The sequence below is a fragment of the Aegilops tauschii genome, chromosome 1 (assembly GCF_002575655.3).
Source record: "Aegilops tauschii subsp. strangulata cultivar AL8/78 chromosome 1, Aet v6.0, whole genome shotgun sequence".
Classification (NCBI taxonomy): domain Eukaryota; kingdom Viridiplantae; phylum Streptophyta; class Magnoliopsida; order Poales; family Poaceae; genus Aegilops; species Aegilops tauschii.
Window position 1 is genome coordinate 62,847,018 of NC_053035.3, and position 27,852 is coordinate 62,874,869.

Genomic DNA, 27,852 nt, shown 5'->3' on the forward strand with positions numbered 1-27,852 from the left:
ATAGACATGGTTCGCATGTCTCAATCTTTTCAAAAACGACTGAGTCCAAAGATCCATCTACATGGAGCCTCTTCATGCGTTCTATACCAATATGACTCAAGTGGCAGTGCCACAAGTATGTGGTACTATCGTTACTATCTTATATCTTTTGGCTGAACATGTGTATCACTACGATCGAGATTCATTTTAGGTGCAAGACCATTGAAGGTATTATTCAAATAAACACAGTAACCATTATTCTCCTTAAATGAATAACCGTATTGCGATAAACATAATCCAATCATGCTCAACGCAAACACCAAATCTTGATGGTAGAGGGAGCATGCGATGCTTGATCACATCAACCTTGGAAACACTTCCAACACATATCGTCATCTCACCTTTAGCTAGTCTCCGTTTATTCCGCAGCTTTTATTTCGAGTTACTAACACTTAGCAACCGAACCGGTATCTAATACCCTGGTGCCGCTAGGAGTACTAGTAAAGTACACATTCATATAATGTATATCCAATATACTTATGTCGACCTTTCCTGCCTTCTTATCTACCAAGTATCTAGGGTAGTACTGCTTCAGTGACCGTTCCTCTCATTACATGTCACATCCCAGTTAGTCCATGCATTAGAGTGTTGCATCATGTCTACATTTCACAGAAACCTGAAATGGGGATGCCAGAAACCCCCAGCACCCCCCCTGGAACAACTAGGGTTTGCTAAAATTCTTTTCAATGAACCTGAAATGCCCTCCATAAATGTTCACCACCTTTGGTCTTGGCTAAAACCTCTGCCAAAAATGGTTTCATATTTTTGGAGGCCATCTTGGATTTTTGCACAAGCCATAAGTATTTGCATTTGGGCATTTTAAATGCTATAAATATTTTCAAATGCCCAAATAATCTTGAAGGTATTTTTAGGCTGTTGGGAATAATCTCAAAGGTGCCCCAGAATATTTTCAGGATTTTTCCAAATGAAATAGTATTTTTACTATTTCAAAACACAGTACAGAAATAAATAAAAAAAGAAAAGAATAGAAGGCAGAGAAACTTACCTGGCAGCCCACCTGGCGGCCCAGCACTGTGCTGGCCCGCGCCAGTCAGCTGCCTGCTCTCGCCAGAGGAGGCAGAGAGGTGACGCCGGCGAGCGCGAGCTCGCCACCGCGCCACCTGCTTGCCGCCCTCGCCGCGGATGAGCTGGCCGACCTCCCTCGACGCGCCCCGAGCCCCTGGACATCGCCATTCTCCCCCATCGCCTCTCCCTCGCCTTCTTCCCACCATGGCCGACGCCGCCGCAGCCACCTCACCGGAGTAGCCGCGCCCACCGTCGACCTCGCGCCGTACCACCGTGTCCTATAGCACCGCCGTCGCCCACTCCTTCGAGCAAGCCGGGCCCCGAGCGCTCGGTTGCCCCGAAGCTCCGCCACCGACCTCGCCTTCGCCGCTCACCGTCGGAGATCCCCTCCGCCGTCGCCACTGCTACAGCTCGTCTCCGACCTCGCCGCCTGCTCCGTCGCTACCGCCGTGAGCATGGCCACCTTCCCATCCTCTCCTCTCTCTCTCTCGAGCTCTATAGCCACCGCACGAAGCTCACCCGTCCGCGCCGCGGCACGAGCTCGTCGCCGACGAGGCTCCGGCCATCCAACGGCCACACCACCGTAGCCATTAGCTTCACCGCAACGCCAGGAACCCGTAGCACCCTCGCACGTTCCTCGCCGTGCTCTCTAGCTACGGTTTCAACCACGCCCGTACCCCGGCAGCTGCACGGCTCGTCGCCGGCGTCGATTCCGGCGACCCCGAGCTCCACTACCACCACCAGTCGATGCGGCTCGCCCCCAGCTACACGTAGGTACTCTCCGCCGTCCTTTTGGTCGCCGGAGGAGGGAACCCGCACTCCACCGCCGCGTCTGGACGTCGCCGGCGGCTAAACGCCGGCGAGTCAGCGTGGTTTGACCACGGGTTGACCCCCCAGGGTCACTGACAAGTGGGGCCCGCCTGCTAAATAAATCTGGGTTAGAGTTAAAACTAACTCTAAATAACTAATTATCTAACAGTGACACTGACACCGGGGACTCACACGTCAGGTTTGACCTGGACGACCCCGTTGACTTGCTGACGTCACACTGACGTTAGGCTGACGCAGTAAAACATTTACTAGAATTATTCTTATATTGGAAATTCCAGAAATTATCACAAACTTCAAAAAATCATAGAAAATAATCTATAGCTCAGAATGAAAAGATTTATATATGAAAAATGATCAGAAAAATCCATTCTATCCATATGTACTGGTTTCATGCATGATTAAGCAAGTTAACCTACTGTTTTATACAGAACAAGATAAAGCATTAATATGGGCCATTTATGAACTTGGAATTTGAATCTTTGATTCAAATTAGTCCAAACCCATCTGGTCTTAGTTGCATTAGCCCAACACATCCATCTTGCCATGTCTCATGCATGCATCATATTGTTGCACTTGCTTGGTGTTGATTGTGCTTCGGTATGCTCATCGTGGTAGGTCCTGCCTCCGAGGATATTCACGAGTATCCAACTGAAGGGCAGTATCCCACCACCACTCCGTCAGGCAAGCAACCCATTGATCATTTCGATACAAACCCATCTTCTCGCTTCTGCTCTCGTTTACTGCATTAAGACAACGCGATTCAAACTGCTGTGTGTTGCGGTAGTTGAACCCACTTTCCTTTGCATGACCTGTCATTGCCACAGTAACTAGATGAAACCCACTAGCATGTGTAGGAGTTGATTGAGCCATGTTGTGTGTTCCTACAATGCTATGCTTGCTATGCTTAGAGTTGTGTCAGGTCTGGCTCATCAGGGTGATGAACTAGAGTGAAAGTGTGTGTGTCGGTAAAGGGAGTAAAGTGTTGAATACGATTTGGTAAAGGTATCGATGGGAGGCCATGTAGGAGTACATGGTGGGTTGTTTCATTGAGACCGTCCCTAAGAACTGAGATCTGTATGCGTGATTTAAGATTCAGCTACTACCACACATTGGGCCCGAAACCAATGGACCCCCTCGGCTTCTTATTCACCCTTGTCCTCTGTCCAGGAGTTGCACGTAGTTTCTGGTGTTTGTAGTAAGCTGGAGGCCGTGGACAGCGCTGACCAAGGGGTGGGCTGTGATGCGGTAGGCTCGTGGCACGGTGTACCGAGTCGCCCGTTTGGTGTCCGGGAACCCTGCACACATCGTTTGGGGCCGTATGTGGAAACCTCGGCCGGACTCCCTGCGGATGGAACCTAAATAGGCGATAAACCTGGACTAGAGACTCGAGTGTTTAGGTAGGCTGTGGCCGACACCCACGTTGGGCTTCCGCTTGAAGGTTGCCGAGTACACGTCGTGTAGCGACGATAAGTGGTGAGAGCGTGTGTGACGAAGTACACCCCTGCAGGGTATGAAACTATTCGAATAGCCGCGTCCGCGGTAAAGGACTACTTGGTCGCTTATGCAGTTCATAGACAAGTAAATGAATACTACTAAAAGCCTCAAGATAAGTGTGAGTACCGGGGATGGCCCTCTCGTTGGATGACGAGGGAGGATCCACGGTGGAGTATTGAGATGGTGATTAGTGGACTCGTGTGCGAAAACTATTTCACAAGTGGTGTATCGTAGGATAGCTTAGCCAAGAGTCAAAGCTGGCTTGCTGCAATAACCCCACTACCTTCTTGAGAATGAACATGTATAGTAGGATCTGTTGTAAGACTTGCTGAGTACCTTTGTACTCATGTTGCTTTAATTACTGTTTTCAGACGACAACACCGCCCCTTCTGACGGGTTCTACGTAGAACTCGACGACGACGAGTGACGCGACACCCAGGTGGTGATCTAGGCTTGTGAAGGGCCTATGTAGATAGACAGGCTTCGTCAAGCCTTCTTTCTTTCTAGTGTCTGTACCCAGACAGTTTGCTTCCGCATGTGCTTGTATGATTGTATGACTTGAGTGTCGGGTCATGTGACCCCTATCTGTATGAACAAGTTATGTAAGGCTCTCCGGAGCCCTTTAAATAAAGTACTTGAGTTGTAGAGTTTTGTTGTGATGCCATGTTGTATTTGCACATATCGAGCATATTGTGTGTATGTTTGAAATGCTTGGTATGTGTGGGATCCGACAATCTAGTTGTTTATCTTTAGCAGCCTCTCTTATGGGGAAATGTAGTCTGGTGCCTCCTTGAGCCATAGTAGTCCGCTACAGCCCGGTTCACCGGAGTCCTGCTAGCCTAGCACTACTGCTCTGGACACCTGACTGGCCGGCATGTGAATCATATCGTTCCTGTGTCTGTCCCTTCGGGGAAATGTCACGCGGTGACATCTGGAGTCCTGCCTAGCCTGCTACAGCCCGGGTTCCCGGAGTCCTGTTAGCCCAGTGCTACAGCCCGGACTCACACGCTGCTGATCGACACGTTCGATGTTGATTCATGTATGCATGTCCCCATACGTTAGTGCCGCTTTGGGTTCACGACTAGCCATGTCGGCCCGGGTTCTGTGTCATATGGATGCTAGCGACATTATCATATACGTGAGCCAAAAGGCGCAAACGGTCCCGGGCCATGGTAAGGCGACACCCGTGGGAGTACCGTGCGTGAGGCCGCAATGTTATATGAGGTGTTACAGGCTAGATCGGTGTGATTTGGAATCGGGGTCCTGACATTACAGAAGCACTTAGTCTCAGGTTTGGGTTCAACCTTGGGATCCTTCACTAGAGCAGCAAATGACTTGCTGTTTCATGAAGTATCCCTTTTGCCCTTGCCCTTCTAGAAACTAGTGGTTTTACTAACCATCAACAATTGATGCTCCTTCTTGATTTCTACTTTCGCGGTGTCAAACATCGCGAGTTGCTCAAGGATCATCATGTCTATCCCTGATATGTTATAGTTCATCACGAAGCTCTACTAGCTTGGTGGCAGTGACTATGGAGAACCATCACTATCTCATCTGGGAGATTAACTCCCACTCAATTCAAGCGATTGTGATACTCAGACAATCTGAGCACATGCTCAACGATTGAGCTTTTCTCCCTTAGTTTGCAGGCTTAAGAAACTTGTCAGAGGTCTCATACCTCTTGACGTGGGTACTAGTCTGAAATCCCAATTTCAGTCTTCGGAACATCTCATATGTTCTGCGACGTTTCAAACAACCGTCTTTGGTGCCACAATTCTAAACCGTTAGCATTACTCACTGAGCTATCACGTAGTCATCAAAACGTGTATGTCAGATGTTTCGCAACATCTACAGACGACGCTGAGGTTCAGCACACCGAGCGGTGCATTAAGGACATAAGCCTTCCGTGCAGCAATGAGGACAATCCTCAGTTTACGGACCCAGTCCGCATAATTGCTACTACCAACTTTCAACTAAATTTTCTCTAGGAACATATCTTAAACAGTAGAACTAAAGCGTATGACATAATTCGCAAAGACCTTTTGACTATGTTCATGATAATGAAGTTCATCTGATTATTGAATGAACTCCCACTCAGATAGACATCCCTCTAGTCATCTAAGTGATACATGATCCGAGTCAAACTAGGCCGTGTCCGATCATCACGTGAGATGGACTAGTCATCATCGGTGAACATCTCCATGTTGATCGTATCTGCTATACGACTCATGTTCGACCTTTCGGTCTCTTGTGTTCCGAGGCCATGTCTGTACATGCTAGGCTCGTCAAGTCAACCTAAGTGTTTTGCATGTGTTCCGAGGCCATGTCTGTACATGCTTTGCTCGTCAACACCCGTTGTATTCGAACGTTAGAATCTATCACACCCCATCATCACGTGGTGCTTCGAAACAACGAACCTTCGCAACGGTGCACAGTTAGGGGGAACACTTCTCTTGAAATTTTATAAGGGATCATCTTACTTACTACCGTCGTTCTAAGCAAATAAGATGCATAACATGATAAACATCACATGCAATCAAATAGTGACATGATATGGCCAATATCATTTTGCTCCTTTGATCTCCATCTTCGGGGCACCATGATCATCTTTGTCACCGGCATGACACCGTGATCTCCATCATGATGATCTCCATCATTGTGTCTTCTTGAAGTTGTCACGCCAACGGTTACTTCTACTTCTATGGCTAACGCGCTTAGCAATAAAGTAAAGTAACTTACATGGCGTTATTCAATGACACGCAGGTCATACAAAAATAAAGACAACTCCTATGGCTCCTGCCGGTTGTCATACTCATCGACATGCAAGTCGTGATTCCTATTACAAGAATATGATCAATCTCATACATCACATATATCATTCATCACATCTTCTGGCCATATCACATCACATAGCACATGCTGCAAAAACAAGTTAGACGTCCTCTAATTGTTGTTTGCAAGTTTTTACGTGGCTTGTATAGGTTTCTAGCAAGAACGTTTCTTACCTACGTAAAACCACAACGTGATATGCCAATTTCTATTTACCCTTCATAAGGACCCTTTTCATCGAATCCGTTCTGACTAAAGTGGGCGAGACAGACACCCGCTAGCCACCTTATGCAACTAGTGCATGTCAGTCGGTGGAACCTGTCTCACGTAAGCGTACGTGTAAGGTCGGTCCGGGCCGCTTCATCCCACAATGCCGCCGAAACAAGATAAGACTAGTAACGGCAAGAAGAATTGGCAACATCTACGCCCACAACTACTTTGTGTTCTACTCGTGCATAGAAACTACGCATAGACCTAGCTCATGATGCCACTGTTGGGGAACGTAGCAGAAATTCAAAATTTTCTACGCATCACCAAGATCAATCTATGGAGTAATCTAGCAACGAGGGGAAGGAGAGTGCATCTACATACCATTGTAGATCGCGATGCGGAAGCGTTGCAAGAACGCGGATGAGGGAGTCGTACTCGTAGCGATTCAGATCGCGGTTGATTCTGATCTGAGCACCGAAGAACGGTGCCTCCGCGTTCAACACACGTGCAGCCCGGTGACGTCTCCCACGCCTTGATCCAGCAAGGAGAGAGGGAGAGGTTGGGGAAGACTCCATCCAGCAGCAGCACGACGGCGTGGTGGTGATGGAGGAGTGTGGCAGTCCCGCAGGGCTTCGCCAAGCACCGCGGGAGAGGATGAGGAGGTAGGGCTGCGCAAGGGAGAGGGAAACTCATGTGTTTGCAGCCCCCAATGCCTCAACTATATATAGGGGAGAGGGAGGGGGCTGCGCCCCCTCTAGGGTTTCCACCCCAAGGGGTGCGGCAGCCCCAAACCCATCTAGTGTGGTGGCCAAGTGGGGGGGAGAGGGAGGCGCACCAGGCATGGGCCTTAAGGGCCCATCTGCCCTAGGGTTTGCCCCCTCTTCTCTCCAGGCGCATGGGCCTTGGTGGGGAGGCGCCCCAGCCCACCTAGGGGCTGGTCCCTTCTCACACTTGGCCCATGTATGCCTCCGGGGCCCTGTGGCCCCTCCCGGTGGACCCCCGGACCCCTCCGGTGGTCCTGGTACACTACCGGTGATGCCCGGAACACTTCCGGTGGCCAAAACCATACTTCCTATATATAAATCTTTACCTCCGGACCATTCCGGAACTCCTCGTGACGTCCGGGATCTCATCCGGGACTCCGAACAACATTCGGTAACCACGTACATACTTTCCCTATAACCCTAGCGTCATCGAACCTTAAGCGTGTAGACCCTACGGGTTCGGGAACCATGCAGACATGACCGAGACGTTCTCCGGTCAATAACCAACAGCGGGATCTGGATACCCATGTTGGCTCCCACATATTCCACGATGATCTCATCGGATGAACCACGATGTCGGGGATTCAATCAATCCCATATTCAATTCCCTTTGTCTATCGATATGTTACTTGCCCGAGATTCGATCGTCGGTATCCCTATACCTTGTTCAATCTCGTTACCGGCAAGTCTCTTTACTCATTCCGTAACTCACATCATTCCGTGATCAACTCCTTGGTCACATTGTGCACATTATGATGATGTCCTACCGAGTGGGCCCAGAGATACCTCTCCGTTTACACGGAGTGACAAATCCCAGTCTCGATTCGTGCCAACCCAACAGACACTTTCGGAGATACCTGTAGTGCACCTTTATAGTCACCCAGTTACGTTGTGACGTTTGGTACACCCAAAGTATTCCTACGCTATCCGGGAGTTGCACAATCTCATGGTCTAAGGAAGTGATACTTGACATTAGAAAAGCTCTGAGAAAACGAACTACACGATCTTGTGCTAGGCTTAGGATTGGGTCTTGGCCATCACATCATTCTCCTAATGATGTGATCCCGTTATCAACGACATCCAATGTCCATGGTTAGGAAACCGTAACCATCTATTGATCAACGAGCTAGTCAACTAGAGGCTTACTAGGGACATGGTGTTGTCTATGTATCCACACATGTATCTGAGTTTCCTATCAATACAATTCTAGAATGGATAATAAACGATTATCATGAACAAGGAAATATAATAATAACCAATTTATTATTGCCTCTAGGGCATATTTCTAACAAACCGGAGGGTTTAGTCCGTAGGACAAGAACAATCATACCATAGGCTAGCTTCTAGGGTTTAGCCTCTACGATCTCGTGGTAGATCAACTCTTGTAATACTCATATCATCAAGATCAATCAAGGAGGAAGTAGGGTATTACCTCCATCGAGAGGGCCCGAACCTGGGTAAACAACGTGTCCCCCGCCTCCTGTTACCATCCGCCTTAGACACACAGTTCGGGACCCCCTACCCGAGATCCGCCGGTTTTGACACCAACAATGCCCGCCGCCTCCACATAAGTTTGTTGGCTCTGCGTGGACGTATGATTCTGTCAAGGCTGTGCTTGCCACAGACAGGATAACTGATATGAAATATGGGAAACTGCAGGTTAGTTCTGCCTCCTTTCTTGCACGGCATTCTTCAATTTCGATGTTGCATAACATATGAAAAAATCCCCGTGTGGCAACCATCTGTGGCTAACAAGAGATAAATACCTTGTTAGCCATGGATGTATGTGCATAGCACCCATTTCTGACGCCACACGGCAACTCCGCCATCCGTGTTGAAACTTCTTATTTCTCCCTCTTTTTTGCACATGAATTGTTAGTCACTGTTCCTTATTTTCTCTCTTACATCTTAGTTGTTTTCGATGATTTCCAGCTGATGGCCAAGCATGCTATAGACTACAGCGTCTTTGGTGGGCCTCAAAACTTTGGCAAGTGGATGGATGTGCATTCAGCTCCATCGTGTCCTACTGAGGTAATCAAGGATGTTTATTTTGTTTTTTGAATTTGTTTTCCTCTTATTTTGATATATCTCTATGGTTGTTTTGGTTTATTTTTTCTTACGCACGTGACTCTAATATGGTTGGTTACTGTTACTTTTTGTTTCGTGCTCAGGCGAGGGCACCTGTTGAGCATCTAGTTGGGCAGTTTGCTTCCAGCATGACCAGCTTGCTTGGGCAGTTGGTTGAGGGTTGGACGACACTTAATGGCTCTGACAGCGACGCGGTTGCGAGGCAGTTCACACCATTTGTTGGAGAACGGACACATCGGCCAACTGGTTGTCGTGGCCGGTACGACTACAACAGCTCCCAGGAGCTCCCTGACACACAAGATGAACTATGGAGATGTTGATCTCGACAAGGACGATGATGGTGACATGGAGAATGTGCAACATGAAAACGACGACGAAGAACATGTTGAAGTTCGTGCAGGTGGTAAGAAGGACAAGGCTGCACCAGATGTCCCCCACCGGAGAAAGTCATTGAACAGACAGTTGCGAGAGACAAGGGGGTGTCGCCCTCAAAGAGGGGCAGGGCTCTAGAGGATGTTGGGCAGGGCTCTGTCGGCAAGAGGTCTAGGACCGATCCCGTAGCTGCTAGGAGGAGGTTCGACATCTATTTCGTGTTTTGTTTGTCTCTCATTTTTAACAGACCTACCCTTTTTTCATTGTTTGCTAAGCGCGGCATGATTTTTGTGTCTCACACTTGGTACCCTTTTTGCCATTTTTTCTACGTGCAGTGAGGCGACAGCTGGTGGACGAGCAGTTACAAAGAAACAAGCACCAACGCCAACCCGTGTTTCTGCCCGATTGAACAAGGGTGCTCCCACTGCTGGTGACACCCCTTCCACTAGGTCGTCTCCTCATACGTCGACGTCCAACACTGAGGATCCTGTCTTGTTGGAAGACTTGAGGAAGACAGTCAAGAAGTAGGTTCTCCCTATTTTTCATTGTCATAGTGCTACTTTTTTTCTTGATGCATTCTAGGTCATATACAACCTTTTTAGTTTATACATTTATGCGACAACTACCCATCTGCTTTTCAATGCAGTTGTCCAGCTTGCCATGGGCTACTGCCATCAGTCCCACATGGCAACTGTTGTTTTCTCATTATCTATTTTTTGCAGCATGGCAACACCTGCTTGTTCTGCATGGCAATTGCTAACTAGTCCACATGGCAATTCTTATTCCACTTATATGGCAACTAGCAGCTTTCCTCTGGCTTCCACCCCCCCACATTGTCTTCTATGCTCATCCATACCTTTTTCTCAAATGGCTGCTCTGGCACATCACACATATTTTTCATTTTTAAGATGGCTACCATGGCAACTATTTTGTTCAAATTTTTACACTCTTCGTGTGCTTTCTTGCAAGGTGAAGAAGACGCCTGACCAAGAAGAACCCTAGAGACCCACTCGAACGCATTCATTCAAAGCTGTCGACAACTGGCAACACAGATGTTCATGAGGCGCCAGTCGACAAAACTGCTGCTGCAAAGTCCACTGTTCCCACTAGCTCTGATGCAAGCGGCCGACCATCTTCGCCGGTTGCAGATGTGCAGGCTACAACAACAGGCATCCGTACATCTAGGGGTGATGAGTCAGTATATGCCAGGACTGCTGAGATATTGCCCATGTTGCTGGCAATGAGGGATGCTGCTGTGACCCATGCCACCCGATCAGCAAGTGTTGATGTGGACGCTCCCGAGATCAACCAAAGCAAGGAAGATTCCCGCTCATCTGATACGGATTCCAAGCGTCTGCTGGTGGCACTTCTGCGTCCACAAAAGAAGGGCTGCGGCGACAGTTCAGAATGAGATGCCATCCACAGGTGAGACTCTTGGCACAACAGCTACAGCTTCTGGTGGTGCAGAGGTTGCTACGGCGACCGTTGCGTAAGCTGGTCTTCCACCTAGGCGGCGTAGCCCCCGCAAGCAATCTGCAGACATACCCAACGCACCAGATGTAGCTAGGACCAGTAGAGATGACTCTGGTTATGTGCCTGCATCCACACTGTTCCCACCACCTGCCAGAAGCAATGTTATGGAGAAAACGGAAGTCCAGAGTACAACTGACGCAGGTGGCAAGCCGGGCACGACTGACGGAGGTGAATGTCCGGATCAGACTGCGTCTTTACCCGCCGTGGAGAACCCCAGCTTAAATCTGTGCACTTCTAAGCTCCCAGTCAACATTGGTGTCCCATACAGCCCAAACAAGAAGATTGGCAAGAAAGGTGCGGTTGATACCGCTGGCAGCACGCCTCGCCCTACTAATAAACCTGATGGTACTGCAGCAGATGTGGCAGAAATGTTTGTTGATCTGTCACCCCTGGATTCTGTGAAGCAACTTGCTCGTGATCCGTCTAGTAGGGAGGAGAGGCACCCAATGGACTTCACCCCACCGAGCTGTAGCCTTGGCATCGATCGCAGTCAAGATGAAACAGTGGTGCAAGATTCTATGCCCGTTGCCTTTGCTTTCCCGGCAGGCATGGCCCCAATGATGGCGCAGCCAATGGCTGATGGCAGGAAGGCTGTGAAGTTTGCAGAGCCGATAGTGCAAGGTACATTTTTTGTGTGTTTATCATTTTTTTCTACATTTTTTTAGTCTAACGTTTGTCACAGGATTTTTTGATTTCTCACTGGTGATGCAAATCTCATTTGATGCACATGGCAACTGGAGTTGCTGCAACATGGCACCTACAGATGTTGCCATGTTGCAATTCCATTCGCCAAGTACATTGCAACTAGAGTTGCTGCAACATGGCAACTTCAGTTCAATGTACTTGGCAACTTCAGTTGTTGCCACATGGCAACTACATTGCAGTACACATGGCAGCTGGAGTTGTCTCCACATGGCAACTCGCTATTTTTGCACCTACATTTCATATTCTGCATCCTTTTTTTCACAATAACTTGTTTGTTCCCAAGTACCCTAACCCACTGTTTGATCCTTGCAGCCACCCCTGAGGAGATTATGCCGTCACTTGATGAAGTTTACCGCAGGATTGAGGAGGCAGCATTGCAGAGGAGGTCCTCACGAGGACAGGGGCAGTCAAGTTCTAACGTGCCTGCTGAGTCAGTATCCGAGGATACCGTTAGAAGTGCCACCCTTGCTTCTGTGAGGCAGCATAGGGTAGTACACGCACCACCCGTCGATGACTATGAGCCCGAAGTCAAGGCCACAAAGGAGCAGAACCATCTGCATGACATTGTCAAGCGTTTTGGAAATGCGAGGTCCAACATCAAGTACTTGAAGGAGCTGAAAGTGTAACGTCCACACCACATAACCCCTCAATTGCTTTTCTCTTATTTTTTTCCTTTTGCTATTCCAGCCATGCTTTGTTTACGTTTTATTTCTATTTTACTTAGTAGACATGATTCTTTCATGTTATATCATTTTCATACAGCTCATGTTCGGACAGAACCAAAATCATAAAATGTGATGCGACGTATGTCAACCTGAGTGATCTTGCCGAGTCTATGTGGCCACTCGGTAAAATGTCGAAGAATGTAGTTGCGTGTGGGATTGACTTCATCAACAGGCATATGGATATTTGTCCCGACAAAACGATCATGCAGTATAGTGTGACCTGCAAAATATGGGATGGTGACTTCCACCATAAAATCCCGAGGAAGCATTTCGCTGCGCATGGTGAATTCAAGCTCACAATGAAGAAATGTGTGAGTGTTCCTTCTTTTTTGCACATTTTCCTCCCATGCTATGTTTTGTCAGTAGCTATGCTTCACATGTGGGCTACACACTGTTTTGTTACAGATGTTTCATGTGGCAACAGCTGCCATGTAAAATAAGTTTGATTGCTTTTTAATGCAACTTATGTGGCAACTTCAATTAAAATACTGGGCAAGTTTGTTCATACATGGATGGCAACTTCTTTTAATTACACATGGCAAATAAACATTCTCTATGGGTGTATTTTTGGACACTTGCTGCTTAGTCATTCATGTACCTCTTAGTGCATCCGGCGATATCTTTACATATCATTTTTCCAACTACATCATTGTTGTTTTTGATGTGAACTCTGCTTTTTCTTTTTTCCTTTATCTTACTTGCAGGTACTGTTCCCCATGTTCCAGGAACTTGCACCACACGACCCACATGACAAGTGTGGTCACCACTACGCGATTTGCCTTGACCTGAAGAACCAACGATTTGAGGTGCTTGATTCAATGCGTTCAGAAGTTGATGCAGACCTTACTACACATGCTGAATTCTTCATCAACAACCTCAAAGAGACATGGAACCGTCACTACAAAAACTCAAGGGTCCAGATCGGTCATTTACCAATCGAGTAAGTCGCGACTACGAAGCAAGGAAACCGGTAATTACTATCTTTTTCCATGTGTCCTCCACACCAATCCTAAACCTTTTTTTCACCTCTGCATTGAAGTTTATTTTTTTTGTTCTCTTTAGTTGACCTGATTCTTTTCTTTATAGGCATGACTGTGGCTTTCACATGTTGGAATACCTTGCAAAGTGGGAAGGCCGACGGGTCCCTGTCGTCACAGCTGCAATGGTCGTTGAGCTCCGCAAAATATACACATTGAACTGGTTGATGAATGAAGATTTCAACACGCGGGCCAACGCACGAGAGTTCATAGAGGAAACTGTCAAGAAAGCCAACAAGAAGTACAAGTGATCACGTGGTGCTCCATACCGCACGCCTACCTTACATTCTGTGGCTGAGGAGTGTAAGGTATCAACTTGTTCTTTTAAAACTATGTCCGTGTACTATGTTATGACTGCATCTCCCCGTAGTCTAGTATATAGTGGTGGCGTGTGAGTGACATTGAATATTTGTAATATATGTGTGGATGTGAACCTACTTAGGTGTGATAGCAGCTACGTTTATGTTTCCGTACTATTATGTGTTTGTTGTTGGTAGTACCAGTTGCGTGTTTGAATGCGTCTATGATGCCTGAAAACATGGCAAATATTGTTGATCAGACACGGTTAGTGAAAGTAATCGTTCTGTTTGTTTGGCTTTTGGGTTTTTTGCATTGCTAACTTTTTCGCTTAACATGGTAGTTCATAAGCAGCCGTTACCTTGCATTTTTTGCACGCGATCATTTCAACTAGTTTTTCATAGTATGCACACAATACAATATGTGTGGAATAAAATGCATTTACTGAAAATGGAAATCTACGCGATGGCAGATTCAATATAAATAACATGGCAGATTCAGTAGACATAACATGGCAGATTTAGTACCACACATGGGGAAATTGTAGTCATTCATTCATGGCATTTTCTTTCAAATTCAGATGCCCATCAACAGTCATTTTTCCCATTTTTTAAAATCTAGAACATCTACCTTACAAAAATGTCACCAACACCCAAGTTACAGTCCTCCAATGTTGCTTACAGATTACCCGTCCCTTTCTTTGTTTTCTTGTGTTTTGCTTGAATCTCCAACGCCGATTTGTATCTCACCTCTTTTGGACGCCCTTTTGTGATGGAACGGGGCGGGTTCCTGACCTGGGTTTGTGTGCTTGCTGTTCCAGACCCTACCTCCGAGTTTTCGGATGGTGGCCCCGTGGACGAAGGCACAGTTGAGGTGCGGGGGAACTTGTGTAAGGCTTCTTCAGCCTTCCTCTTTTTGATCTCATCAAGCTCTCTTTTCAGGGCCTTCCTACGTTTTTCTGCCACCCTCGCTGTCTCATTACTCTTGCATGCTTCATCTATTAGTTCAGCATAGTTCTTGGTCGACACAACGTGCCTCACGGTTTCCATGGTTGCCTCTGGTCTCTCATCATGCATAGCCAAAACTGCATTTGATGTTTGTGGCCCCAACGCGTGTCACGACCGGTTTTTCAATAAAATAATTATTGAGAGACCAATCCCTTTTACGGACCAGCGAGGAAGAATTCCTTCTCACTGGTAGACAATATATTGGTCACAGAAGAAAAATATTAGGAGTACTAAATATAATACAAGGTTGAGCAGAGACTGCCCAACAATTTATTACATGCACGCCTCTAAAACAAGACGGCGGATAGGGTAGCAAACTACTAACTCACGATGATAACGGTGGTGGAAATATCATCGCGAAGTGAGTGATATGATTCCAGAAGACTACAACTCTTCGAGCGTCGGAGTGAGGCTCGAGAAGACTTATTGCGGGTGGCGGAAGCGTATACAATACAAGTGACCAAAATCCGGGATCGCGCAGGACTGACTGGGACTCCTCTAGGCATCGGACGCGCTATCAAACTCTTCATCCAAGAGATCGCCTTCTTCAACATCTGGCCAAATCAACAACCCAGGTGAGTACTATGAAAGTACTCGCAAGACAGTTCGGACATAAGGTATAACAAATGTAAACATGAAGCACATGAACAAGTTAACCAGTGCGATCAGACATAGAGATAATAAATACTGGGTGCCAAGCGAGGGTCTGAATGACGCCTCGAGCGGAAACTGCAGAATAGTAATACTGGTGCCAAACGAGTGTCTGAAAGACTCCTCGAGCAGAAAATGCGGAATAATAATACAGGTGCCAAACGAGTGTCTGAAAGACTCCTCGAGCGGAAAATGCGGAATAATAATACAGGTGCCAAACGAGTGTCTGAAAGACTCCTCGAGCGGAAAATGCGGAATAATAATGCGGGTGCCAAACGAGTGTCTGAAAGACTCCTCGAGAAGAAAATGCAGAATAATAATGCCACAGTCGGGCGTCGAGGCGACACCACATAAAGGGCTTGCAACAGAAAATAAAGACAGTGCATGCCACAGTCGGACGTCTGTGCGACATCACATAAAGGGCTTATATTTAAAGTAAGAAACAAGTACACGCCACAGTCGGACGTCTGCGCGACGTCACATAAAGGGCTTATATCACAGCTCAATAATACAATCGTTCGGGAACATAAATTATCACAAGCATGCGACAAATATAATGTTAGTCCATCCACAGGAATAACAATAAAACTGGATTTACCACTTGAGCTTGTTCACCGGGGACAAGCTTCCACGCGGATAGATAGGGATATAATGTTTTCATTACTTGATCATGGATACGATGATTTGGAAGGAGTTGACTCTGCAGAGTTTGTACTTAACCACAGCCAACGGATTTCAGTAGTCACGGGGAATAGTTCCGTCTACGATGTTTTGGAAGAAACACGTCTAACCAGTACACACCCAATTCAACCATCCGAAGCCAGGGATCACCCACGGCAACATTCAAGAAAAACCTTGAGACGGGGAGGCTACAACCTCGCGTAGCATGGGATCAAATTTCTATACGCGCGCTCTAAGGGGGTGCCCCCCTCTCGGTCCCAACCGGAAACACCCATGCCCCCTGACCGGATGACTGGCTTTAATCCTGGGCCAAGGTACCATCATCCCGGCCTCTCTGTTTGGTGTGTACACGGAAAGAGGTTACCAACTTACTAAACCGCATCCTGGCAATGAGACATGTGGTAGCACGGAAAGGGGAAAGAACGGTAACGTGGCTCCAACCACGTTAACGTCGGAGGAAGTCGGATGACGCAAGGCTGGTATGCTACAACAGTGCCACCTTGCTGCCCTTCATGTCACCACATGATTTGGCCATCTCTCATCAGAGATCATCGCAACTTTGGAACATGCGGGAAAAGAATGATAACGTGGCTCCAACCACGTTAACGTCGGAGAAAGTCGGATGACGCAAGGCTGGTATGCTACAACAGTACCACCTTGCTGCCCTTCATGTCACCACGTGATTAGGCCATATCTCATCAGAGATCATCGCGACTTTGGAACAACCGTGTCGTTGCCTTACAAGCAACGAGGTATTTACCGACACTCATATACCACGCACAAACTCTCATGTGAACATGTAAAACACCTGTCATATCAAATTTTCAAAACATGCTTGCCTGGTTCGGAGAAGTCGGAGTCTAGCTCGGCGAAGTTCGCGGCTCCTTCACCTCTTCCGGAACCTACGGCAATCACGAAACGGGTACTAACGTGAAAACCAACACTTGCACAGAAACCTTTCCAAATAATTTTCAAATAAATCCCATAAAAAACTAGACAAAATTTGAAGATTGTCAGAAAAAGAATCACTCAAAAATTCTATTTTATTAAAAATTATAAAGGTTTCTGTCCAGGGACTTATCTGTAATGAAACAGAAAAGTTCCAGGGTTTTAACTGAGAAAAACAGAAAACGCTTCGGTTGGGAATGCGCAAGCGCAAAGGAGAAAACGTATTTGCCCGAAGGCGCCAACGAAAACGGTTCGAAGGAGAATAGAATAGAGGCTGACAGGCGGGGTCCACCTGTCAGGTTTAAAAAGCTCGCTGGCGCCCGAAGACTGCGGTGGACGCCGGCGTCGAACCACGGCGAGTTAGGAGAAACGGAGGGTACCAAGAGCTTCAGCGTCTTCTTCCGCGTCGGTGGGTGGTGGACTCGTCCAACGGGGAGCACCACGTCGACGGCGACACTATCTCCGGCGGACGGCGGCTCGGGTGAGGATGGGGAACTCCGGTGGAGGGCTGCAAACTACGATTTGAGGCGCGGGTCTGAACGAGGGATGTAAGATGAAGCTATTGGCAAGAGAATGGGGGTGGAGGAGCACACACGGGGGCGAATCGGGCTGGATCCCGTGGCGGGTCGCGGCGGCCGGAGTCGGGGAAGGAGACCTCCTCGGGGCTCTTCCAGTGGCTAGGCTTGCTCTAGGGGGAGTGCAGGGATGGTGGGTGCTCGAGTTGATGCTCGGGGCCTCTATTTATAGGCAGATCGACGGGGTGGCCGTGAACGGAGAATCTCCGGCGAGCGATTACGGCGGAGCAGTGGATTGGCAGGAGGTTTGAGTGGCCAGGCAGCATCAGTGGACGTTACTGGAGTCGTTTCACAGCTAAACGGGGTCGGTCTTGGCGTAATGGCGTCGGTCCACGGTGAGGTGACCGCACGGGCTCAACGGCGGCAGAGAACGCGCTCCGCGCCCTGCGGTTCACGACGAGAGCGGCAGCGCGTTCGGGGGAGTGGAAGGCCACGCGGCGAGCTCCGGTGGTTTGGGCGGCGCCGGGTGGCGTCGTCGACACCGTGTCTCCCGCTGGCGTCCGCAAAGCCGCCGCCGGCGTCGGTCACGGGGCGGCGCACCTTCTGCTGCTCGTCGCCGACGCCCGCAAGGCGCCAGGCGTTCGTGCGGTGCAGGAACAAGAGGGCGGGGACGAGGAGCAAGGCGACGCGATGGTACTGGCGAGATCGACGTCCTTCTCTGAAGAAAACGACAGCAAGCCACTGACTGAATCTCTGAATTTTTCTGAACTTGATACAGACAGTGCACTGCAGGTGTTCGACAGGAGGATTTTGCAATGAGATCAATTTTTCTGGAGCTGTAACTTGGTGAGATGACCACTCAATGCACCCAGAGGCTGCCTGATTTTACTTGGAATTTTTGGGGAAGGTTTTGAATGAATTACACCAAATTTGACAAATCTGGTCCAAACTTGCAGCAGGTGTAGTTTGAAATTTTTTGAACTGAAGACCAGTGGATCTTCATGGTTCTTGATTGAGGGTTCAAAGGACTAGGAGGGGAAAAAGGTTTGGGGGCAAAAATCAAGACAGAAAGTGGAGTTCCTTTGTAAATCTCCAAGTGCTAGAAAAGAAGGCAGAAATTTATTTGAATAGAATATAAATGGAAATAATCACATGGGCAGGTTCAACTTGCTGGATTTGATGCAAATCATGATCCAAAGGTGAGGAAAGGGTTAGGAGAGGGGATTTGCACTAAGGCCATGGCAAGAAGGAATTGTTGAAAGTGGCAAAGGATTTTCCAAAAGCCATAGTGCAAATTTCAAGGAGATTTTCAAAAGTCATTTCCCAAGTGAAAATATTTTGTCTTGAGTCCAAGTGAAAAGCAAGAACCTCCAAGACCAAAGACAGATCTTGGTTGAATCCAAATAAAACTTTTGCCATAAAGAAAAATATTTGAGAGTGAGAGTTCTCTTGAAGAAAAATTTAAATCACTCCCCTCAAGTCAAATAAAATCATTTGAAAAATCCAAATAAAAACTTGGGTGTCACAACACCTACCCCCTTAGGAAAAATCTCGTCCTTGAGATTTCTGCTGACCCTCAAATAGATATGGATACTCTGCTCGAAGGAAATCTTCCCTTTCCCATGTAGCTTCATCCTCAGTGTGGTTGCTCCACTGAACCCTGAAAAATCTTGTCATTTTCTGACGGGTCCTCCGTTCAGACTCTTCTAAAATCTTTACTGGTCTTTCTCTGTAGGTGAGATCTGGTTGCATATCAATGTCCTCATGAGGTACATGTTTTTCTGGGTTGCTCACACATTTTCTTAACTGTGAGACGTGGAACACGTCATGGACGTCTGACAGCTCCTTGGGGAGGTCTAGTTGGTAGGCTACCGTGCCTCTTCGTGCCTTTACACAAAATGGTCCAATGAATCTTGGGGCTAGCTTCCCCTTTATTTTGAACCGTTGCAGACCCCTCATAGGAGATACTCGGAGGTATACGGAATCAACGAGTTCAAAGTTGACCTCACGGTGCTTCTGATCATAGTAGCTCTTTTGGCGGCTCTGTGCTGTCTTGAGTCTGTCCGGGATTTGCTTAACTTTCTCCTCGGCCTCTTTAAGCATGTCTGGGCCGAAGATATGGCTGTCACCTGTTTCTGACCAATTCAGTGGGGTACGACACCTTCGTCCGAACAATGCTTCATAGGGTGCCATTTGCAAGCTGGCTTGGTAACTGTTGTTGTAAGCAAATTCGGCATACGGCAAACTCTCTTCCCAACTGGATCCATAGGTGAGCACACAGGCTCTTAGCATATCCTCTAGGATCCGGTTCACACGTTCCGTCTGTCCATCAGTCTGAGGGTGGTATGCTGTACTGAAGGCTAGTTGCGTGCCCAGAGCTTGTTGTAGGTGATCCCAAAATTTGGAGGCGAATTGTGTGCCTCGGTCTGATATTATAGTCTTTGGGACTCCATGCAAGCAAATACGGGAGAGATAAAGTTTTGCCAGTCTTTGGGTGGAGTAGGTAGTCTTCACGGGAATGAAATGAGCAACCTTGGTTAGTCGGTCTATGATGACCCATATGGCGTCATTCCCACGCTGTGATCGGGGTAGTCCGACGATGAAATCCATTCCTATTTCATCCCATTTCCACTCCGGTATTCTGTTTGGTTGGAGTAGCCCTGCTGGCTTTTGATGCTCGGCCTTGATGCGCTGACACGAATCGCAACAAGCAATGAATGTGGCTATATCTCTTTTCATATCGTGCCACCAAAATCTTTCCTGAATGTCCTTGTACATTTTGGTTCCTCCAGGATGAATCGAGTATGGAGCGGTGTGGCTTTCCGTCAAGATCTGTTGCTTGAGTTCCTCAATGTTAGGCACGCAAAGTCTGTCTCGGTACCATAATGTTCCTTCACTGTCGGTGACGAACTCGGAAGTCTTGCGAAGATTCATTTTATTCTTTATGCCTTCGATGCTGGGATGTCCCTGTTGAGCCTTCTTGATTTGTTCCACCAGGGTGGGTTGTATCTCCAGGTTCGATACGGTGCCCTCAGAGGCTAACATCATGTTGAGCCTAGCGAACTCTCGCTGAAACTCAGGCCTCAAATTTTGCTAACCGTCACTGTCCGGGCTGGGGTTTCGACTAAGGGCATCGGCCACTACATTTGCTTTCCCTGGGTGGTAGTGAATGCCGACGTCATAGTCTTTGACCAGTTCCAACCAGCGTCGTTGGCGTAAATTCAGCTCTGGCTGTGTGAAAATATATTTGAGGCTCTTATGGTCTGTATATATTTCACAGCGATTTCCCAACAGAAAGTGCCTCCACTCCTTGAGTGCATGTATGACTGCTGCTAGCTCCAGGTCATGTGTTGGGTAATTTTCCTCATGTTTTCGCAGCTGCCTGGAGGCATATGCGACAACCTTGCCATCCTGCATTAGTACGCATCCGAGTCCTTTTCGGGATGCGTCACAATACACCTCAAAGCTCTTGTGTATGTCTGGCACAGTTAAGACTGGTGCGGTTGTCAGCTTCTTCTTGAGTTCTTGGAAGCTCTGCTCGCATGCTTCCGTCCATACAAATTTCTTGTCCTTCTTGAGTAACTGTGTTATAGGTTTCGCCACAGTGGAGAACCCTTCAATAAATCTTCTGTAATATCCGGCCATTCCCAGAAAACTCCGCACATCAATAACATTGGCGGGTGGCTTCCAGTCCAGTATGGCCTTGACTTTTTCTGGGTCTACGGCCACGCCTTCTTGGTTCAGTATATGGCCCAAGAAGCCATCTTGTCTTAGCCAAAATTCGCACTTGCTAAATTTGGCGTACAACTGATGTTTCCTCAATTCTCCCAAAACAATTCTAAGGTGCTCAGCATGCTCTTCTGGTGTCCTCGAGTAAACCAGAATGTCGTCAATGAATACCACCACAAATTTGTCCATGAATTTCATGAACACTTTGTTCATGAGGTGGACGAAATATGCGAGGGCGTTCGTTAGTCCAAAAGGCATCACTGTGAACTCGTATAACCCATATCTGGAAGTGAAAGCTGTCTTGGGGATATCTTCCGTCCGTACCTTCAATTGGTGATATCCCGATCTCAAATCAATTTTTGAGAATACCTTGGCCTGTGCGAGCTGGTCAAACAAATCATTTATTCGTGGCATCGGATATTTGTTTTTGATGGTGACCATATTGAGGGCTCGATAGTCTATGCACAGCCTCAGTGTCCCATCTTTCTTTTTGGCGAACAACACAGGCGAACCCCAAGGTGAGGAGCTGGCTCGAATAAATCCTTTGTCCAACAATTCCTTTATCTGCTTCTTCAACTCCACCAATTCTGAGGGTGCCATTCTATAAGGCTTCTTATAGATGGGAGACGTGCCAGGTGCTAGTTCAATGCTGAATTCTATCTCTCGGTCTGGTGGCATGCCTGGCAGTTCTTCCGGGAACACATCAGGAAACTCGCATACCACTGGAACTTTTCTCAATTCTGCAATGTCCATTTTGTTCAGTTTTGGTTTCTGTGATCGTGGCCTTTCTTGAGCGGAAACTCTTATTGTCTTGCCGTGATGGTGAGTGAGAATCACTGTCCGATTGAAGCGGTCAATGAATCCTTTGTTGGTGGTCAACCAGTCCATCCCTAAGATGACATCCAGTCCTTTACTTTCCAACACGATGAGATTCGCGTGGAATTGTAGTCCTTCGAACTCAATGACCACTCCTTGGCAGTAACCTTGAGCGATTTGCTTATTTCCGGGGGACTTGATGATCATAGATTTTTCCAAGGGGAGTATCGGAAAATCATGTTGCGAAACAAAACTCTTCGAAACGAACGAATGGGAAGCTCCAGAATCAAACAAAACCATGGCAGGTACTGTGTTGACAGGGAACGTACCGAGCATGATGTCTGGGGCATTCTGCGCTTCTTCCCTGGTCACATGGATCAGGTGACCCTTCCTGTGGTTGTTGTTGGGGTTGAAATTGTTGCGCTTGGGGGTGGGATTATTTCCACCATTGTTCGGCTTGGGTGCCGAGTCTCTTGGCTTCGGGCACTGTTTAGCATAATGCCCTTGTTGACCACAGGCATAGCAGGTGACCCCTGGACGGTATGTGAACTCCTTATCCCTGGCATGAAATTGTCCGACGGGCCTTGGCTCAGTAGTCGTGGATCTCCTTGTGTCTGTCCTTGGGACCTCAGTCTTGCCTCGGTTGTTGCGGGCAAGAGTCGTCTTGTCCCTCTTCCGCTTACGGATATCTTCCAGACTACGGCGCTCATTCTCCAAGGTGATGGCCTTGTCCACCAGCGTCTTAAAATACGGAAAGGTGTGCACAATCAGTTGGCATCTCAGTGCTGGTGCCAGGCCGTCCAAGAATTTTTCCATCTTCTTGCTTTGTATCATGTGCTCGTCGTAGGCATAACGAGACAGCTGGGTGAACTGACCATTGTACTCTGTCACTGACATGCCTCTTTGCTTCAGGTCATCAAACTCTCTCTTCTTGATCTTTAGGATGCTTCTGGGGATGTGTGCCCCACGGAAGCCTTCATTGAACTCTTCCCAGGTGATGTTGTGTTCCCTGGGATGCATGTGTAGGAAGTTTTCCCACCATGCTGCGGCTGCACCACTAAGGTAGTGTGGTGCATAAAGCACCTTCTCATGATCTGAGCACTGAGCAATAATCAGTTTCCTTTCAATCTCACGAAGCCAATCGTCGGCTTCCAGTGGTCTGTCGGTGTGAGCAAAAGTTGAGGGGCGAGTCTTCTGTAACTCAGATAACTTGGAATGGGGTTGATAGGGTTCACGGTGGTTTCCCATGTTGATGACATGGTTCATCATCTCTTGGTGTTGTTGCTGGCTTTGCTCGAAGAGACGGCATACTTGAGACAGTGCTGCTTCGCTGTCTTGTTGGCTGGACTGACCCTGAGTGAAATTGTTGCTGGTCTGTGTCCCATAAACCTCTTCTGGCTGATTGGGCATGGAGCGAGTCCACGGGCGAGACATTTTTCCAGTCTGGGGTATTATTTGCAAAACCCATGAGAAAAACTGTGTAGCACAAGAAAAATCTCGCAAAGGCAATAATCAAAAGGCTTCAAGGTTTTCAAAGAAACACAAATGATTTTTTATGGAGAAGAAGTGCTTAACATAAATCTTACATGCGAAAAGCAAACACGTGATACAGCACTCAGGATGCGCGTACACATCCTGACAAGTTATTAAAACTAGCGTACTACTCCGGAAGGCAGCAAACACACCAATACAAACTATCATACAGGAATAAACAGCACATCATACAGGCAGACATAACACGCGGCTACTCGGTGCTCTCAGTCGGAGATGGTGAAGATCTCCTTCCCCTTGCCGATGGCAAGGCTCAGCGGTCCAGGAGAGTCAACCTCCACCTCCTCTCTAGCTGGCTCCTAGCGCGTGACGCTGCGCTGCGGTGATGGTGCGGGGGCGACTGGTGGTAGAGCGTGTGCGGCAGGCGGTGCGGCTCTGACTGGAGTAGGAGCGATGACTCGGTCGAACTCCTCAGTGGTAGGCAGACGGCGAGCAGTGGCCAAAACGGCCGGTGCATACGAGGCTGAAGACGAGACGAATGTCAGAGGCGGCGCCGTGTGGAGAAGCTCCTTCCTGCTGGCAGGACCGCCCTGGACTAAGTCCATGCGGGCAGCCACAAGATCATCTACGAGGTTGTCGAAAGACTCCTCCAGAGCCTTGAGATACTCCACAACCATCTCGATGGCTTCATCTCGTTCTCCCCGATGGCAGGCAAACGCATAGTGGCTGGTGTAAGGCACATGGCATGGGAGGTAGCGGTAGCGACGAGTCTTCATCATAGGAAGGATGTCCCGAAGGCGAGCTATCGCCTCACGGGCAGCCATCTGCATGGCATGCCTCTCCGTAGGCATGGCCCTTCCCACAAAACGGAAGTGGCGAGCAGCAGAACGTCCTCCCTTGAACTGCACCACAGCTTGGTGCATAGACACGTCGCCACTGAGCTTGTGCTAGTTGAGTGTGAACTCCGGGCGAGCTGCTGGCCCGATCGCGAGCTTGGTGATGGAGACGAGGAGCTTGACAAACCCCTCGGGCGCGTTGGTGAACACTCGATTCTCACAGCTGCTGCTAGCCATCTACAAAAGTAGGCAAAAATTCTGAGTAGTCATGTCATAAATTTATGATGACCAACAGAAAATAGCTACAATTGCAAAATGCTGAAAAAGCACAAAAGACGCTAATAACCGATTAGCGATCGCACCTAGTGGCTTCCTACAGTCAGCTTGGCTTTGATACCAAGCTTGTCACGACCGGTTTTTCAATAAAATAATTATTGAGAGACCAATCCCTTTTACGGACCAGCGAGGAAGAATTCCTTCTCACTGGTAGACAATATCTTGGTCACAGAAAAAAAATACCAGGAGTACTAAATATAATACAAGGTTGAGCAGAGACTGCCCAACAATTTATTACATGCACGCCGCTAAAACAAGACGGCGGATAGGGTAGCAAACTACTAACTCACGATGATAACGGTGGTCGAAATATCATCGCGAAGCGAGTTATATGATTCCAGAAGACTACAACTCTTCGAGCATCGGAGTGAGGCTCGAGAAGACTTATTGCGGGTGGTGGAAGCGTATACAATACAAGTGACCAAAATCCGGGATCGCGCAGGACTGACTGGGACTCCTCTAGGCATCGGACGCGCTATCAAACTCTTCATCCAAGAGATCGCCTTCATCAACATCTGGCCAAATCAACAAGCCAAGTGAGTACTATGAAAGTACTCGCAAGACAGTTCGGACATAAGGTATAACAAATGTAAACATGAAGCATATGAACAAGTTAACCAGTGCGATCAGACATAGAGATAATAAATACTGGGTGCCAAGTGAGGGTCTGAATGACGCCTCGAGCGGAAACTGCAGAATAGTAATACTGGTGCCAAACGAGTGTCTGAAAGACTCCTCGAGCGGAAAATGCGGAATAATAATACAGGTGCCAAACGAGTGTCTGAAAGACTCCTCGAGCGGAAAATGCGGAATAATAATACAGGTGCCAAACGAGTGTCTGAAAGACTCCTCGAGCGGAAAATGCGGAATAATAATGCGGGTGCCAAACGAGTGTCTGAAAGACTCCTCGAGAGGAAAATGCAGAATAATAATTCCACAGTCGGGCGTCGAGGCGACACCACATAAAGGGCTTGCAACAGAAAATAAAGACAGTGCATGCCACAGTCGGACGCCTGTGCGACATCACATAAAGGGCTTATATTTAAAGTAAGAAACAAGTACACGCCACAGTCGGACGTCTGCGCGACGTCACATAAAGGGCTTATATCACAGCTCAATAATACAATCGTTCGGGAACATAAATTATCACAAGCATGCGACAAATATAAAGTTAGTCCATCCACAGGAATAACAATAAAACTGGATTTACCACTTGAGCTTGTTCACCGGGGACAAGCTTCCACGCGGATAGATAGGGATATAATGTTTTCATTACTTGATCATGGATACGATGATTTGGAAGGAGTTGACTCTGCAGAGTTTGTACTTAACCACGGCCAACGGATTTCAGTAGTCACGGGGACTAGTTCCGTCTACGGTGTTTTGGAAGAAACACGTCTAACCAGTACACACCCAATTCAACCATCCGAAGCCAGGGATCACCCTCGGCAACATTCAAGAAAAACCTTGAGACGGGGAGGCTACAACCTCGCGTAGCATGGGATCAAATTTCTATACACGCGCTCTAAGGGGGTGCCCCCCCTCTCGGTCCCAACCGGAAACACCCATGCCCCCTGACCGGATGACTGGCTTTAATCCTGGGCCAAGGTACCATCATCCCGGCCTCTCTGTTTGGTGTGTACACGGAAAGAGGTTACCAACTTACTAAACCGCATCCTGGCAATGAGACATGTGGTAGCACGGAAAGGGGAAAGAACGGTAACGTGGCTCCAACCACGTTAACGTCGGAGGAAGTCGGATGACGCAAGGCTGGTATGCTACAACAGTGCCACCTTGCTGCCCTTCATGTCACCACATGATTTGGCCATCTCTCATCAGAGATCATCGCAACTTTGGAACATGCGGGAAAAGAACGATAACGTGTCTCCAACCACGTTAACGTCGGAGAAAGTCGGATGACGCAAGGCTGGTATGCTACAACAGTACCACCTTGCTGCCCTTCATGTCACCACGTGATTAGGCCATCTCTCATCAGAGATCATCGCGACTTTGGAACAACCGGGTCGTTGCCTTACAAGCAACGAGGTATTTACCGACACTCATATACCACGCACAAACTCTCACGTGAACATGTAAAACACCTGTCATATCAAATGTTCAAAACATGCTTGCCTGGTTCAGAGAAGTCGGAGTCTAGCTCGACGAAGTTCGCGGCTCCTTCACCTCTTCCGGAACCTACGGCAATCACGAAACGGGTACTAACGTGAAAACCAACACTTGCACAGAAACCTTTCCAAATAATTTTCAAATAAATCCCATAAAAAACTAGACAAAATTTGAAGATTGTCAGAAAAAGAATCACTCAAAAATTCCTTTTTATTAAAAATTATGAAGGTTTCTGTCCAGGGACTTATCTGTAATGAAACAGAAAAGTTCCAGGGTTTTAACTGAGAAAAACAGAAAACGCTTCGGTTGGGAATGCGCAAGCGCAAAGGAGAAAACGTATTTGCCCGAAGGCGCCAACGGAAAATGGTTCGAAGGAGAATAGAATAGAGGCTGACAGGCGGGGTCCACCTGTCAGGTTTAAAAAGCTCGCCGGCGCCCGAAGACTGCGGTGGACGCCGGCGTCGAACCACGGCGAGTTAGGAGAAACGGAGGGTACCAAGAGCTTCAGCGTCTTCTTCCGCGTCGGTGGGTGGTGGACTCGACCAACGGGGAGCACCACGTCGACGGCGACACTATCTCCGGCGGACGGCGGCTCGGGTGAGGATGGGGAACTCCGGTGGAGGACTGCAAACTACGAATTGAGGCGCGGGTCAGAACGAGGGATGCAAGGTGAAGCTACTGGCAAGAGAATGGGGGCGGAGGAGCACACACGGGGGCGAATCGGGCTGGATCCCGTGGCGGGTCGCGGCGGCCGGAGTCGGGGAA

At 48.0% G+C, this 27,852-nt stretch overlaps 1 protein-coding gene across 1 annotated transcript in view; it reads left to right on the forward strand.

The window, feature by feature from the left end:
• LOC141027565 (uncharacterized) overlaps window positions 1-9,601 on the forward strand; it is a 28,212-nt gene extending 18,611 nt beyond the window's left edge. Inside the window, exons 3-5 of the mRNA XM_073504642.1 lie at window positions 8,802-8,852; window positions 9,126-9,224; window positions 9,365-9,601. Coding sequence (XP_073360743.1) covers window positions 8,802-8,852; window positions 9,126-9,224; window positions 9,365-9,601 — 387 coding nt within the window. The remainder of the gene's footprint in view (window positions 1-8,801; window positions 8,853-9,125; window positions 9,225-9,364) is intronic.
• The last annotated feature ends 18,251 nt before the right edge of the window (window positions 9,602-27,852 follow it).